This window comes from Lathamus discolor, chromosome 21, assembly GCF_037157495.1.
Source record: "Lathamus discolor isolate bLatDis1 chromosome 21, bLatDis1.hap1, whole genome shotgun sequence".
Lineage (NCBI taxonomy): Eukaryota > Metazoa > Chordata > Aves > Psittaciformes > Psittacidae > Lathamus > Lathamus discolor.
The window spans coordinates 1666895-1680637 of record NC_088904.1 but is presented as its reverse complement, the minus strand read 5'-3'; the positions used below and the strand labels follow the sequence as shown (position 1 = coordinate 1680637).

Sequence of the window (13743 nt, the reverse complement as noted above, 5' to 3'; positions counted from 1 at the left end):
TTACTTAAGAAACAGGATATGCATCTTGCTGAGATAAGAGCAACGGTATCTTGCTGGAATAGCACAATGGTCTTGCTTGGGCAAGTTGGGACATGTTGAAACATGTTGAAACAAGAAATGGTCACAGTTACCTGGAGACCCCTGCGTCGACACAGGCTGACCAATGATTTTGCTGTATCTTATCAGACAATGTAACTAACCCTGCAAGCTATAAAAGTGGATGTGTCTTGCTAAATAAACGAGGCTTGCTGACCATGAGAGCATGAGGCTTGTCTCCCGCGACTCCAACAACTGGCGCCCGAACAGGGACACTTCCCTTTGCCTGAAGGAGTTGCGTTGGGTGCAGGTCTCGATTTAAAGACGGCTTCTGCAGAACGGGAGTGCTACATCGGTGGGCTGCTCGTCTCCTGCTTTGGCCCAGAGTGCTGCATCGGCAGGCTCTGCTGCTACGCGCTGCCGACGCCTGGAGGGTGCAACGGATCCGGTAAAAATGGACAGGCAAGCGGCGTATGATCTTTTTACTGCCTTCCTCCGTCGTCGGGGGGTAAAAGGCTTAGATTTTGATAAGGACCTCCCTGCCCTTCTTTCCCATGCTAGGTCTCTCGGTATTTTTAGTGATCCCCACTCTATTCACCAATTATCGGAATGGCGTCGCTACGGCGATAAATTATGGGACCTTACGTTAGACGATGATAAAATTGCTAAAAAATTATCCAAATTATGGCGCTTGATACATAACGAACTCTTGATGGTACAGGCAGAAAAACGTGCGGCCGAAAGTGCCCGTTTGGCACAAGATCAAAATCGTCACTATGATCCTTCTGCCCCTAATCCGCCGACCGTTTCGACAGTCGAGATACCCCCCCCCCTCCTCCTCCCCCTCCCCCCTCGGATACCCCCCCCCTCCTCCCCCCCCTCTTCCCTCTCCCCCGTCTGCCTCTATTCTGGAAAACGGACCATCTGAGTCTCAAACTCCCTTCCTTTGTCTCCTAATGCCACGGAGCCGTTCCCCAGAGCCCTTTCGGACCTCGCGGAGGCTATGGCAAGTCAGAGACGGGAAGTTTGGGCTGCTCTGGCACGCCACGGAGTCGAAAACGGAGATAGGGTCCTTGCCGACGCGGCACAAGACCATGTTGCTACTTCTATGGCCTTTCCTGTTATTTTTCACCCTCGACCAGGCGGCGGTCATAGGGTAGATATCACTCAAATGGATTGGAAAATATTGGCACAACTCCGAGCTACAGTCTCTCAATTCGGGGTTACTAGTGAACCGGCCAAGCAGATGCTTGATTACTTATTTAATTCAATGATTCTCCTGCCTGTAGACATCAAGGGTATTGCTCGTTTAATTTATACCCCTCATCAGAAACTTACATTTGATGCAAGATGGGGGGAGGAAGCGGCTGCTTCAGGAGCATTACCTCGTGCCCAAGGAGACCCCCTTTTTGGAATTACAATGAATGAATTACTAGGAAACGGTGATTATACTCGAACAGATGCCCAGGCTGGTATAGGAGTAGAAAAATTAAGAGAGGTCATGCGGGTGGCAAAAAGGGCAATGGACAAAATTCGGGAGCCGGGGGGGGCCCCTTATGTATATGAATATTAAACAAGGCCGAGAGGAACCCCTTGGGTCATTCATTGACAAATTGATGCAAGCCCTTTCTAAAGCTGGTGTTGCGGAGCACATGCAGGACGCACTCCTAAAGCAGTGTGTTATACAAAATGGTAATCAAGTCACACGCTCCCTTATCGCTACTGCTCCTGGCAACTGGGTAATTCAAGACCTCTTAGATAAAGCAAATACTCTCCCCTCAAGCAGTCAAATTTTTGTAGTGGAAGCCCTTAACAAAATTGGTGAAGGCCTTAACGCCCAATCTAAAGTTCAAAGCCAAGTTTTGGCAGCCCTTGCACCTCTTCAGGCGGCAGTTGCGCAGACTCGTCCAGCAGCTCCAGCCTCCCAAATGAAGTGTTTTCGATGCGGAAAATTAGGCCACATTCGTCGCGACTGTCAGGCCCCTGGTGTTTGGACCCAAGTGGATCCCTGCTCGCTGGACTCGAGCTGCTCAAACGAATTAACAGCCCAGAACTCCGTCGTCGTCATCGCCTGCAGCTGATCCTTCGTCCATTGCTGGAACCACTTGAAAGACGTTTTGGGATTCGCTTTTCCTATTCGACTCAAGAAGAGGCAGAACTCCATTTGTTTTGGGAACTTGTGGGAACATTTGATCGGATTTTGTCTCCTGCTCGTCGTTGTTTGGCGTGTTTACAAGATTATCATAGAGCTTGGATCAAAATTAAGTGTGGAAATTGTCACCAAAAGGTTTGGGTGTCCCAAAGCCAATTACAGGCACATGGTGCTTGTGTAAACTGTACCTGGAATCCCCATCATAATTACAATCCTTATAGAGCACTGCTGGCGGAGGCAGGTATAACTCCTCCCATAAATCTACCCTTAACGTATCTATTAGTCGAGAACCGGGAAGATCTGGAACAACGATATTTGAAATATCGGGTTCAGGAGATTCTCTCCCAGATTCAAACCGCATTAGCCACAGTGCCTCTAGAGATTAAGTGCGGTAAAGATGTGGGTATTCCGCTTTTGTGGCAAGTTAAACCTGAAGATTGGGATCGTATTTGTCGCCGTTTTCGGCCTCAATACAGGAGCTTGGGACACTCTAAACAAAATAGAGGAACGAAAAAACATGTGGGTCACTTGGGCTGAAAAAGTTAACCAAAGTAGTTTATGCCTTGCTCTTGCTAAAGCTTCTGACCCCTTTAGAACCTGTTTGATAGGCATCCCAGCCAATTTTACCTTTCAGCTCAATATAAGAAAAAATGTCTCTGAAATCCAAGAATCTAACCTGCTTGGTTCTGCACCTGCACAATATTGTTTTCACTTTGACTCTTGGAAGGACCCTTTTGGGCTTCCACATAACTCAGTAAATGTTTCCTCAAATAGGCCCTATAATGAGACCGCTTATTGCTAAAACATCACACACAAAACCATTGTAACGTCCAACACAGGCTATTTACCTGATGGATATTTCTTGATTTGCGGTGATAGGGCGTGGCAGGGAATCCCCAGAAGCCCGGAGGGGGGACCCTGCTATATAGGCCAGCTAACAATGTTTGCACCCGACACAATGACAGTTCTTAAAGCCAATAAAACTCATATACGCCGTAAAAGAGCCACCACACAACTGGGCCCAGAGTGCTCCGATATTGTTACGCTCTGGGATCCTCCTGAAGTTATTTTAGCCAGTATTTTTGCTCCGGGTATAGCATCTGCTCAAGCTCTCACTCAATTAAGAAAATTAGCTTGTTGGACAGGAAAACAAATAAACATTACAACAAACATATTGTCAAATCTAGCCATGGACTTAGAAGGAGTCCGGCATGCAGTTCTCCAAAATCGAGCCGCCATAGATTTTTTACTCCTCGCACAAGGTCTTGGGTGTGATGAGTTTGAAGGTATGTGCTGCATGAATCTCTCGGACCATTCTAACTCCATTCACAAACAATTGGCACAGTTGAGAAACAATATGCGAAAGTTACAAGAAACAAGTGATCCCTTTACCAACTGGCTGGCGTCTTTCGGGCTATCTCCCTGGCTTGTTACCCTAATAGAAAAAATTGTTTTGGTGGTGGTTGTAATATTATTAGCAGTATTGCTTTTGCCGTGTATTATGCAGTGTTTACAGAAAATGATATCGAACGCTTTTAATCATAAAATGGCTATGCTTGCTGTTAAAGAAAACGGGGGAAGTGTAGAGAGCTTAACAACTGAATGGCTAAGTAACAAAGGGCATGATACCATGCAGCTGGTGGAAATGTAGGCCCCCAGGGCACAGCAATCTCGTGGTTAATGTTTACCCTGATTTACTTAAGAAACAGGATATGCATCTTGCTGAGATAAGAGCAACGGTGTCTTGCTGGAATAGCACAATGGTCTTGCTTGGGCAAGTTGGGACATGTTGAAACATGTTGAAACAAGAAGTGGTCACAGTTACCTGGAGACCCCTGCGTCGACACAGGCTGACCAATGATTTTGCTGTATCTTATCAGACAATGTAACTAACCCTGCAAGCTATAAAAGTGGATGTGTCTTGCTAAATAAACGAGGCTTGCTGACCATGAGAGCATGAGGCTTGTCTCCCGCGACTCCAACACTCATCTACTCCGAAGCTCATGGGGATCGCTGGAGTCACCAGTCCCAAGATGTGCTTTAGCTTGAGATGCTGGGAAGGTGACAAGGAGATGTGGCCGGGCGTGGGGATGGAGGTGGATGTGCCATGAAGCCCATTATCTAGCAGGGGGTTTGCAGACCTGATTCCTCTGCTCCATACCACCTTTGCCCATCCTCCCCGGAGCTGTCCTCCTGCCACACAAGGTAGAGAGGAAAGGGTGTCGTAAGCAAATCCTGCAATTGAGACTGACAAAGAAAGCAGCCTGGTGCATGTATAGAGGTGTTTGCAGTGGGAAGGTACACTTTAACACAAATATCTGTGCTGCTTTATTTGACCACTCCTTAAATGGTCAGAGGATCCCGTTGTGCTTTTATTACAGCCTTTATCACCGGCTGACACGTTTCTAGCAGCAGTGACTGGCACACAGACCTCAAGCCACAAAGGGACACACCACTAACTCCTCACCTGTGCCTCTGCTGCCTGTCCTGCCCTTCTTTTCCTGGTTGTATCATCCACTTCAGGGCTCGCCATCACAGCACACCTTCCCACCAGGACCAAGCACGGAGGTGAGCTGCAGTATTCCTTGTTTTATCGATCATTATTTGAGGAGGAACCCGGCTGGGCTGCAAGAGAGAGGGAGAGGGTCTGTGCACATCTGTGTTCACCTCTGGTTGGAGGGGGGCATTGCTTTCCTCTATTTTCTTCTCATATTTGTCACCAGTATAGGTACTGGTGACGAGATGGGGTGACAAGATGGTGACTGGTGCTGCACCCACCAGTTTTTGTTGGGAATCTTACTGTTTTGGGGAACTTTACAGCTACCTGTAAGACCACGGTGGAGTTCAGGCTGGTGCTACATGGGTTTCCTTGACCGCAAGTCAACGTTGGCATGCAATCAAGACTGCCCTATTAGTCCTCATTACTACAAAAGCATCAAGACCTGGGCTTTGGGACAGACAACAGCCCCATGCTCTTAGAGACCACAGCAAGTGGATGGGCGAAAGCGATGGGGTGTTGCAGACCTGAAAGCCCATGACTGTTAGCTGGTCTAGAGGAATAGCCAGTGAGATGTTGGTGATAAAAGCCCTGGTTGTTGGTGCTGGGACAGAGCCTGGGGGCAGCTGGAGGGGTGGTGCTCACATGGGTGATTGCTGTGCTGAGAAGGCTGTGGCTGCTCTTTACAGGGAGCAAAGCACACAGCAGCAACCAAGGCTAGTGACAAACAACTGGTACAGGTAAGCTGGGTTGAAACATTCAGTGATGTCATTGACTAGAATACAAGGAAACACGTCCAGCACCAGCCTGCACAGCAGAATGGCTTACACATAGCTGTGAATCTGTGGTATCCCTGTGTGGCACACCAAACCCCACGGGTCTATTGGCCCCTTCTTCTGGTTTGTGTCATCTTTTGGGGGATCCCCTTGGGGCCTTCTCCTTGGTGTGCCCTGCGCGTGTTCTGAGGCGGACGTTTTGTTCCGGTCCTCCACGTTCTCAGCGTTGCCCGTGCCCCACAGCCCACGCAAAGCCCAGATTCTGCCCCAGTGCTCCCATTGTCCTGCTGGGCTGGGCTGGGAGGCAGGGGCGTGCAACTGGATGTGTGCTGGGGGCCCCGTGGTGGATTCCTTGGAGGGGTCTGTCACTCCTGGGCACGTTCTGACTTCTCCAATGCCCAGCTCCCCTTTGCTCCCCTCTGCCCTCCTGAAGTTTCTGCCTGCCACAGGCCTGGCAAAGTGGGGGACAGCACCGTGGCCAGTTTGTATCTGTGGGTTTATGGCTGTATGGTTTTAATCTCTATAGATTTATAACTATATATATATATACACACAGCTATGCACATATGGAAGAATATCTAAACCAGAGCATCTATGTTTAAATGAAAAATACATAAAATGTACACACCTTTATGTATGATTCTGTATGTTCCTTTATGTATACTCCTGTATATTCTACACTGAGGAAGTTGGGGCTGTTCAGCCTGGAGAAGAGAAGGCTGCGTGGGGACCTCAGAGCAGCTTCCAGTACCTGAAGGGGGCCTATAGGGATGCTGGGGAGGGACTCTTCATCAGGGACTGCAGTGACAGGACAAGGGGCAACGGGTTCAAACTGAAACAGGGGAAGTTTAGATTGGATATAAGGAGGAAATTCTTTCCTGTGAGGGTGCTGAGGCACTGGAATGGGTTGCCCAGGGAGGTTGTGAGTGCTCCATCCCTGGCAGTGTTCAAGGCCAGGTTGGATGAAGCCTTGGGTGGGATGGTTTAGTGTGAGGTGTCCCTGCCCATGGCAGGGGGGTTGGAACTGGATGATCTTGAGGTCCTTTCCAGCCCGAACTGTTCTATGATTCTATGTTTTTATATTCTATTATTGTATAGAAGCGTATAGAAGCATATGTTCTATATATTGTATAGAAGTATAAAACACACATTTATATACATTTTTATACATGAGAATTTCCTAGTCCAAAAGAGGTAGGCAGCCAATCACAGAGCGGCTTCTCAGTCCAAAAGAAGCAGGCAGCCAATCACAGCCTGAGCCCATGTGGGTATGAGGGTTTTAAGAACTGGGGGCCAGCCAATCAGAGACCAGCGTGGTGTTTGCAGGCAGCTCCCTCCTGTCCTAAAATGGTGGCCAAACCAAGATGGTGGCTCCCTGTGGGTGGAGCCATGTCTGACGGGGGCGTGGCCGCTCCTGCGGCCAATCACAAGCGAGCACATGGGTGGTGGGTGGGGTCTGTGCGTGGTTCCCCTGCTCCGCACCTCGAGGTGCCTCGGCCCCTCCAGGCCGTGGTGGGGAGCGATGGCGGCAGCCCCGGGCTCAGCGCGCCCCGTGCACGGTGCCCCTGCCTGCAGCTCCATGGACATCGGGCGTTCCCCCTATCCCGGTGCCTCCAGCCCTGCTGAGCCACGTGCCCAGAGCTGCCTCCGCACCAGGCGCACTCATGGTCTTGTCCGTGGTGTTTGCAGGTCCGTTCATGGAGCTGCTGGAAGGGAAGAAGATCTCCTGCAGGAAACTCCTCATCTTCCTGCTCTTCTGTTTCGCCTTCGGATCCTGTCTCTTGGTTTCTCTTCATCACCTGAGGGCTTCCAATCCAGACCACTACAATCCCTCTGCACAGATCACCTATGTGGGGAATGCCAGCACCCCACTGGTGGGCGGACGCAGGGTGACCATCCTGCTCTGGAAGTGGCCCTTTGGGCAGCACTTTGACTTCGCAAACTGCTCGATGTTCTACAGCACCCCCAACTGCCACATCACCATCAACCACAGCTGGTTCTATGAGGCCGACGCTGTGATAATGCACCACAGGGATGTGTGCAGGGACGTGAAGGAGCTGTTCCAGCTCCCCAGACTCCCATCCCAGCGCTGGATCTGGTTCAACTTGGAGTCCCCAAGTCACTCGCCCAACTTACACGCCATGGACAACCTCTTCAACCTGACCATGTCTTACCGGAGGGACTCGGACATCTTCACCCCTTATGGAGAGCTGCAGCTCCTTAACCAACCCCAGCCCTTCAACATCACACTCAAGACCAAGCTGGTGGCCTGGGTAGTCAGCAACTGGAGAGCTGACTCCCACCGGGTAAAGTACTACGAGGAGCTGAAGAAACACATCACCGTGGATGTCTATGGATGCCATCATTTGCCCCTGCCCCAGGAGAAGCTCCTTCCCACTATATCCCAGTACAACTTCTACCTGGCTTTTGAGAACTCACAGCACGAAGACTACATCACCGAGAAGCTCTGGAAGAACGCCTTGTCCTCCGGCACCGTCCCTGTTGTCCTGGGGCCTCCTCGAGAAAACTACGAGCGCTTCTTGCCCCCTGACTCCTTCATCCACGTCGATGACTTCGCCAGCGCCGCGGACCTGGCGCAGTACCTGCAGGAGCTGAGCAGGGATGCTGAGAGGTACCAGCGCTACTTCCAATGGCGCAAGTGGTTGAACCCCGTGGAGGGGGCTACCTGGGCTCTGCACATCTGCAGAGCTTGTCACTACTTGCAGACAACAGAGGCCAGGTACCGCGTTGTGCCCAGTCTGTCTGAGTGGTTCGTGTAGCTGCTGTTTGCTCAGCTCTTCCGACCCTTTTGTCCTTGCTGGCAGGTGGCATTTTCAAAGATGGTTGAACTTTTGTGGAAATAGAAGGACAAGAAGAGGTTTGAAGCGAGCAAGGACAAGGAAGCAAGCAGGTGTTTGTGTGTCTTTGTCTTACTGGAGAATAGGCTGTCAGGTAGAGTAGTACACTTGATTTTTGCTCATTTATTAGTTACCTGAACAAATTGTTGCACTGACTGCGGCTTGGTCTTTGGAGAAGTTCACCTATAGAGACTGTAAGCAAACAGTTCTCATCAGCTTCACAGGCTGGAGAGCCAACGCAAGTGACCGAGGAGGGGAAGGGAGGTAGCAGTACCTATCACCAACAGGTTTTGAGGACTTTGTACTGTGCAAACGTGCAGCTCAAAGGGGTGGCCACACCACGACGCTGCCAGCTGCTGCAGGAGGAGCTGGCCACGTTCCTCTCCCCGAGCCCCACAGCCCCAGTCCTGCCCTTGCTCTGCCTCGGGCTCTCCCTGGCTGCCTTTGGGGTGCTGCATCAGGGTGCTAAAGGGACAGAAAACAACTCCGGTTCTTTTACAAGGCTGTTTTTGGACAGGTTACAACCAGCGCAGGGTTAAGGAGGGGTCTGGTAACAGCAGACTGGTGCCGGAAAGGTGTGAGGTGACAAGGGTGCCTCTGAAAGAACCTTGAGCCTTAGTGCCTGTGGCAAAGAGACGCTCAGGACCAGCACGTGATGAACCATCTCCTCCTCTGCACCATCACAACTCCCGGCAGCGGCTGATGCCTCCAGGCCACGCGTTTGAAAACCAGGGAATAATTGGCCTTTATTGAGCTTCCTGCTGCTGTTCAGGTCCTATCTCTGGAAAATGGTTCCTTTTCAGGTTGAGGAGCCCCATTGCATGGAGGCAGCGGACACGGCTGCGCCCTTCCAGGCTCCCTGCCCATACCTCTGGATGTGCACTTTGTTTTCCTGCCTGCTACTGAGCCCTGAGCTGAGCTTTTCAAAGGTCTGTCCTGACCCCAGGGTGTTTCCATGAGGAAACTCAGCTCGGAGCCCAGCAGTGCTCACAGAGATGTGATTGTTTTCTCCATCAGCAGCACTGAGCACACATTTCCAACAAATTCCCTGTGCGTTTCCTCCTGCCGTCACTTGGGGGGAGAAGGGCCATCAGCAAGACCTTGTCTTTAGCGCTGTGAGCCCCTTATTTTCATTAGCAGCCTTTGCCACCTCTGTTTTTGCAGATCGTTTGGATGCATCGATCGGCACAAGCCTACCAACAAATCCTGCACTGAAATCCCAACCTTTATCCCTCCCATCATGTCCCTGTGCTCCCAGCAAGACCTGTCTAGATGGGACCTTCCTGAGGCTGTTCTTGAAGAGCCCTTCCTGGCCCTGAGCAAATCCCTTTGGAAACTCAGGTAGAAAGATGCCACATCTTCCTTAGCCATGTGCTTGCTGCTGCTTCAAGGAAGAGCGATGGATTTGTGAGGCATTGATTTTTATTGCCAGTACTTGCCCCTGCCTTGCCCGCCTGCAGGCACGCACCTCTTCCCCTTTAGTGTGTAGCTCCTGGCATCTCATCAATTGACCCCGGTGTTCTTCCCATCTTTAGAGCCAGCTCAGTTCCGACCAGGTAGAGAAATTTAGGGCTTTAACACTGCTGATTGAGCTGATATGGATGTGGACAAGGGATAAATGTTATCCACTGGTCCAGGACATCCCCGAGCTGCAAAAACTGGGGGGAAAAGAAGCATCTCCAAAGCATACGCAAGGGAGCCACGAAGCATGGCTGAAGCCTGCCCAAGCAGCCCAGGCTCAGAGGCCTCACCATGGAGATGGACCCCATCAGAACTGGCCCTGGTGGCATTTTCTGGGAATGCCGCACTTTGGTGACAGCACACACTGGGAACGAGGAAACGCCAATGGTTTTGCGCCGTTGTGCTGGAGTAGGGAAGGGAAGGGATTGAGCTCAAAGCAAATGCTGGGGGCTTGTCGGGGGAGCACAAAACCCAATTAAATCTGGAAATCTTCTGCTGAGGCCAACCTGAAACCTGATGTAACCCACGTGCAGAGGGTGGGGGGGAGCCAGATGGGAGCTCGGGGCAGGTTTTCAGTGGAAAGAAATGATTTCCAAGCTTGAAACGCTCCCCGGTGGAAACGGTGACGGGAAGCCCTTGGCTAGGGAGGGTTTGCTCTCAAGCAGAACGAGTACTTCTGCAAAGCAGAACAATTGCCACGGCTGGTGGCACACACCTGAGAGCAGTGGCCAGCCCCAAGGTGCCCGTGTGCTGGGACGCAGATGGAGGAGGTGTTGAATAGCAGGAGATCACCTGAAAGAGACCTGGGCTCTTTAGCATGGGCAACCACAGGGATCGGGCTTGACACATGCGTTTTGTAGACATCTTGCATGGCTGAGAGGGCCAGTTCTCCCCAGCTTGGGCTATTTACCCTTGTGGAAAATCCCTTTGCCAACTACAGGGATAATCAAACAGAATTTACCCATCCTTGCTAACGCCTCCTGCTGCTGCCGCGGCCCTTTGGGAGCACTTTGGGAGCACCCGCTCGGTGAAACAGCTGCAAGAAATCCCCAGTTTTCCCTTGCCACCCTCCCAAACCCCATTCCTTTTGCTTCTAACCTGGGTTAATGTAACACCTGTTAAAGAGATTAATCCCATAGGGGTTTGGACTCTCTACTGGGGAGTGGCAGCACCACGGTTGCTGACTCTCCTTTTGCACTTTGGGCTATTTTGTCAGGTGAAGGCCAGACAGGTTCATCAGCCTCATCCCTCTCTGGGATCCAAGAGCTGTTTGAGGACCTGGGGGAGAAGCAGGGACCCTGAGGCCAGCCAGCCTTTGAGGGGGCAGATTTATGAATATTGACCTTATCCTCACCCCCCAAATCGTTCTGCAACCTTCGAAAGGGCGACCGAAGGATGAGGTTTAGTTCCGCTGAAGCATTCAGGGCTGGGGTGTTGGGAGCTTGCACCCGGAAAGGCTTCAGCCGTGGTCCTTGAGGAGGGGACATGGGGTTGGCAGGACAAAAGTCATGGGATCATAGAATGGTTTGGCTTAGAAAGGACCTTAACGTCATTTAGTTCCAACTCCCCGTGCCTGCAGGAAGTTGCAAGGAGAGTAGAAACACAGATCGATGGCTCCTTTTGCAGCCCAGTTGTGGCTTTGTCCAGTGCTCACAGGTCCAAAACCGGAGCCTGTGAATCTCACATTCAAGCTTCCCCTCGGTGCAGCCGTGTCCTGGGGAAGGGCTGAGGGTGACGTGGAGCCGCACGCAGGCTGATTTCGTTAGGAGATGGGAAAGCTGACACCACACTTGGGAAACTCTGTAAGGGGGGGGGGACTTGCTCAAGGGAAACATCTGGATGGCTGCGCCACGGGGGCCCGGGGCTGGGAGACTGTGCTGGGAAGTCACAATCCGGCTTTTGGGGCTTGCTGCCTCCTTGATGAAGTGGGCTTTCCCCTGCTCACCCGGTTGGAGGTACCAGCACAAGGAGTTTCTTCAGTGCCTTGCAGTGAAGACATGGAAACTCCCCGTTTGACCCCAAATCTCTCCTCTTTTCCCCTAAAGGTGGTAGGAGGCAGGCTGAAGTGTTCCCAGCTCATGCTTTTGGGTCCAAAAAGCAGAGAAGGGGAGATCTTGATGAGATGATGATCAGATGAAGGGGCATTTCCCCAAGAGGTGAGAAAAAGGCTGCTCCTCATGGGAAAGCAGTGTGATAAGAACTTGAAAATGGAGGGTTTGGAGCAGAGTCGGACTTCAGCTCTGCAGAGAGACCAGAGGGAAGCCAAGAGGAGAGGCAGAGCTTGGGAGACACAAATCCTCACCAAGCCCGGCTCAGCAGAACTTTGCAGTTTGGGAAGGGAGGAGACAATGCTCGGGTACACCAAAACCCTGAAAACAGCATCTGGAGCCTTGCAAGCTTCAGAGTGCCACCATCCATCCCCGCGTTTGTCCTTCTGGATGTGTGCAGGTGCCTGAACCAGCCCTGTAAACTCCATGATTTCCAGCATCCCTGAGCCCGCAGGCAGATACCCCCCGTGCTGTGGAAACCTGCTCCTAGTTTTGTCCAGGGAGGCAGGGAGAGGGAACATGGATCTATCAGCGAGCTCCTGCCTTCCCTCAAGGCAAAACCGCACAGCAGCTGAACCAACGACTGTTATTTGGTCGTGATATAAAGAGAGAAATCGTAGAATGGTAGAGCAGTGAGGGTTGGAAAGGACCTGAAGATCATCCAGTTCCAAACCATCATCTACATGGGGCTGGGTTTGGTTCTTTTTAAGACTTGCAAACCCCACACTTTTGTCTTCCCTTTTATTTCATGTTTTCCTCTTTGAAGCCAGGCTGGGTTTATTTCCCCCCTGTTTTTACTGGGAGGCAAATGCGAAGCAGCGCAACCGGAGCGCTGAGGTTGGGCGCTCTCCGCATCCTATTTCCTACTTGTTACTTTTTCCATTTAAAACCCAAACACACGAAGACAGGACGTCATTGGAGAGCCGGGATTTGTAACGCTGGGGCTTTAAAGCAAGAACCAGAAAATCTCCCGTTTACGCTATGAAAACCAACAACACGCACCTCATCTCCAAGAAATTGCACCCAAAATCCACCCCAGCCCAGCCCAGCTTCACGCTGTCGTTTCCTTTCTGCCTTTCTTTTTTTCCCCTTGCTCTTGGAGGAGTCAGATTTTCCGAGCATTAAAGCTTCCCTCTGTGCTCTTTCTTTCCCTTCTTGTTTTCTGGGACAGGCTGGCGGCAGGATCGCAGCGCTCTCCGGAGCGCGCCCGGACGCATGCGCGCGCGCCTGCGGAGATTTATGGGTCTCAAAAGATGCTTCATAAACTATTTACAAAGCGGAGCTTCGAGCGTGAAGGTTTCACTCGGCCACGGGGGCGGTCAGGCCTCCGGGTGGGCAGGAGAGGGGAATAGAAACAGACCTTTCTTTCCATTCCCCCCCCCCACCCCCCCAGGAACCTTTGTGGGCTCAAAGCGGTTTAGCTACAAGCACAGGAGTTTGTGCCCACCCTCACCGTGGGCTTTAGGGAGTTTCAGCCTTTTTTTCAGTGAAAAAAGAACTAAAAATCATCTTTTTTCTGGACAGACTGGGGTGGGAAGGTAGTGATTTTAAAGGACAGGCATTTCCCTGGCAGGGACACTGATGCTCTGCATGTTAAATGTCATAATGTGCCTTAAATGAGGGTAATGTGCCTTAAGTTATAATGACATAATCCTAATAGGTGCTAATTTGGGGTAATTGTGTTCAGTGGGGTCAAATGGGGGGGGTCATGTGTGTTAACTGGAGGTAACAGTTAACTGGGGGGTAGCACACATTAAAAGGGGTAAATGCACTTTTAAAAGGGTCAGCGCCTGTTCGATGGGGTTAATCTGTGCTAAAACGGGGCTTCAACAGCAGGTCCCCTCTGGCTTTCATCCCCAGGGGAGCTACTGGAAACCAGTAGCAGGGAGAAGCAGCTGGGGTGGGACTGGAGGGG

General features: G+C 51.2%; 1 protein-coding gene across 1 annotated transcript; it reads left to right on the top strand.

The window, feature by feature from the left end:
• Positions 1 to 7143: 7143 nt before the first annotated feature.
• On the top strand, positions 7144 to 8241 carry LOC136024457 (4-galactosyl-N-acetylglucosaminide 3-alpha-L-fucosyltransferase FUT6-like). The gene has a single exon (XM_065699797.1). The coding sequence runs from the start codon at positions 7159 to 7161 to the stop codon at positions 8239 to 8241; it is 1083 nt and encodes a 360-aa protein (XP_065555869.1). The 5' UTR covers positions 7144 to 7158.
• The last annotated feature ends 5502 nt before the right edge of the window (positions 8242 to 13743 follow it).

Coding starts and splice junctions, on each gene's coding strand:
- LOC136024457 (XM_065699797.1), top strand. CDS start 7,159: ATGGAGCTGCTGGAAGGGAAGAAGATCTCCTGCAGGAAACTCCTCATC.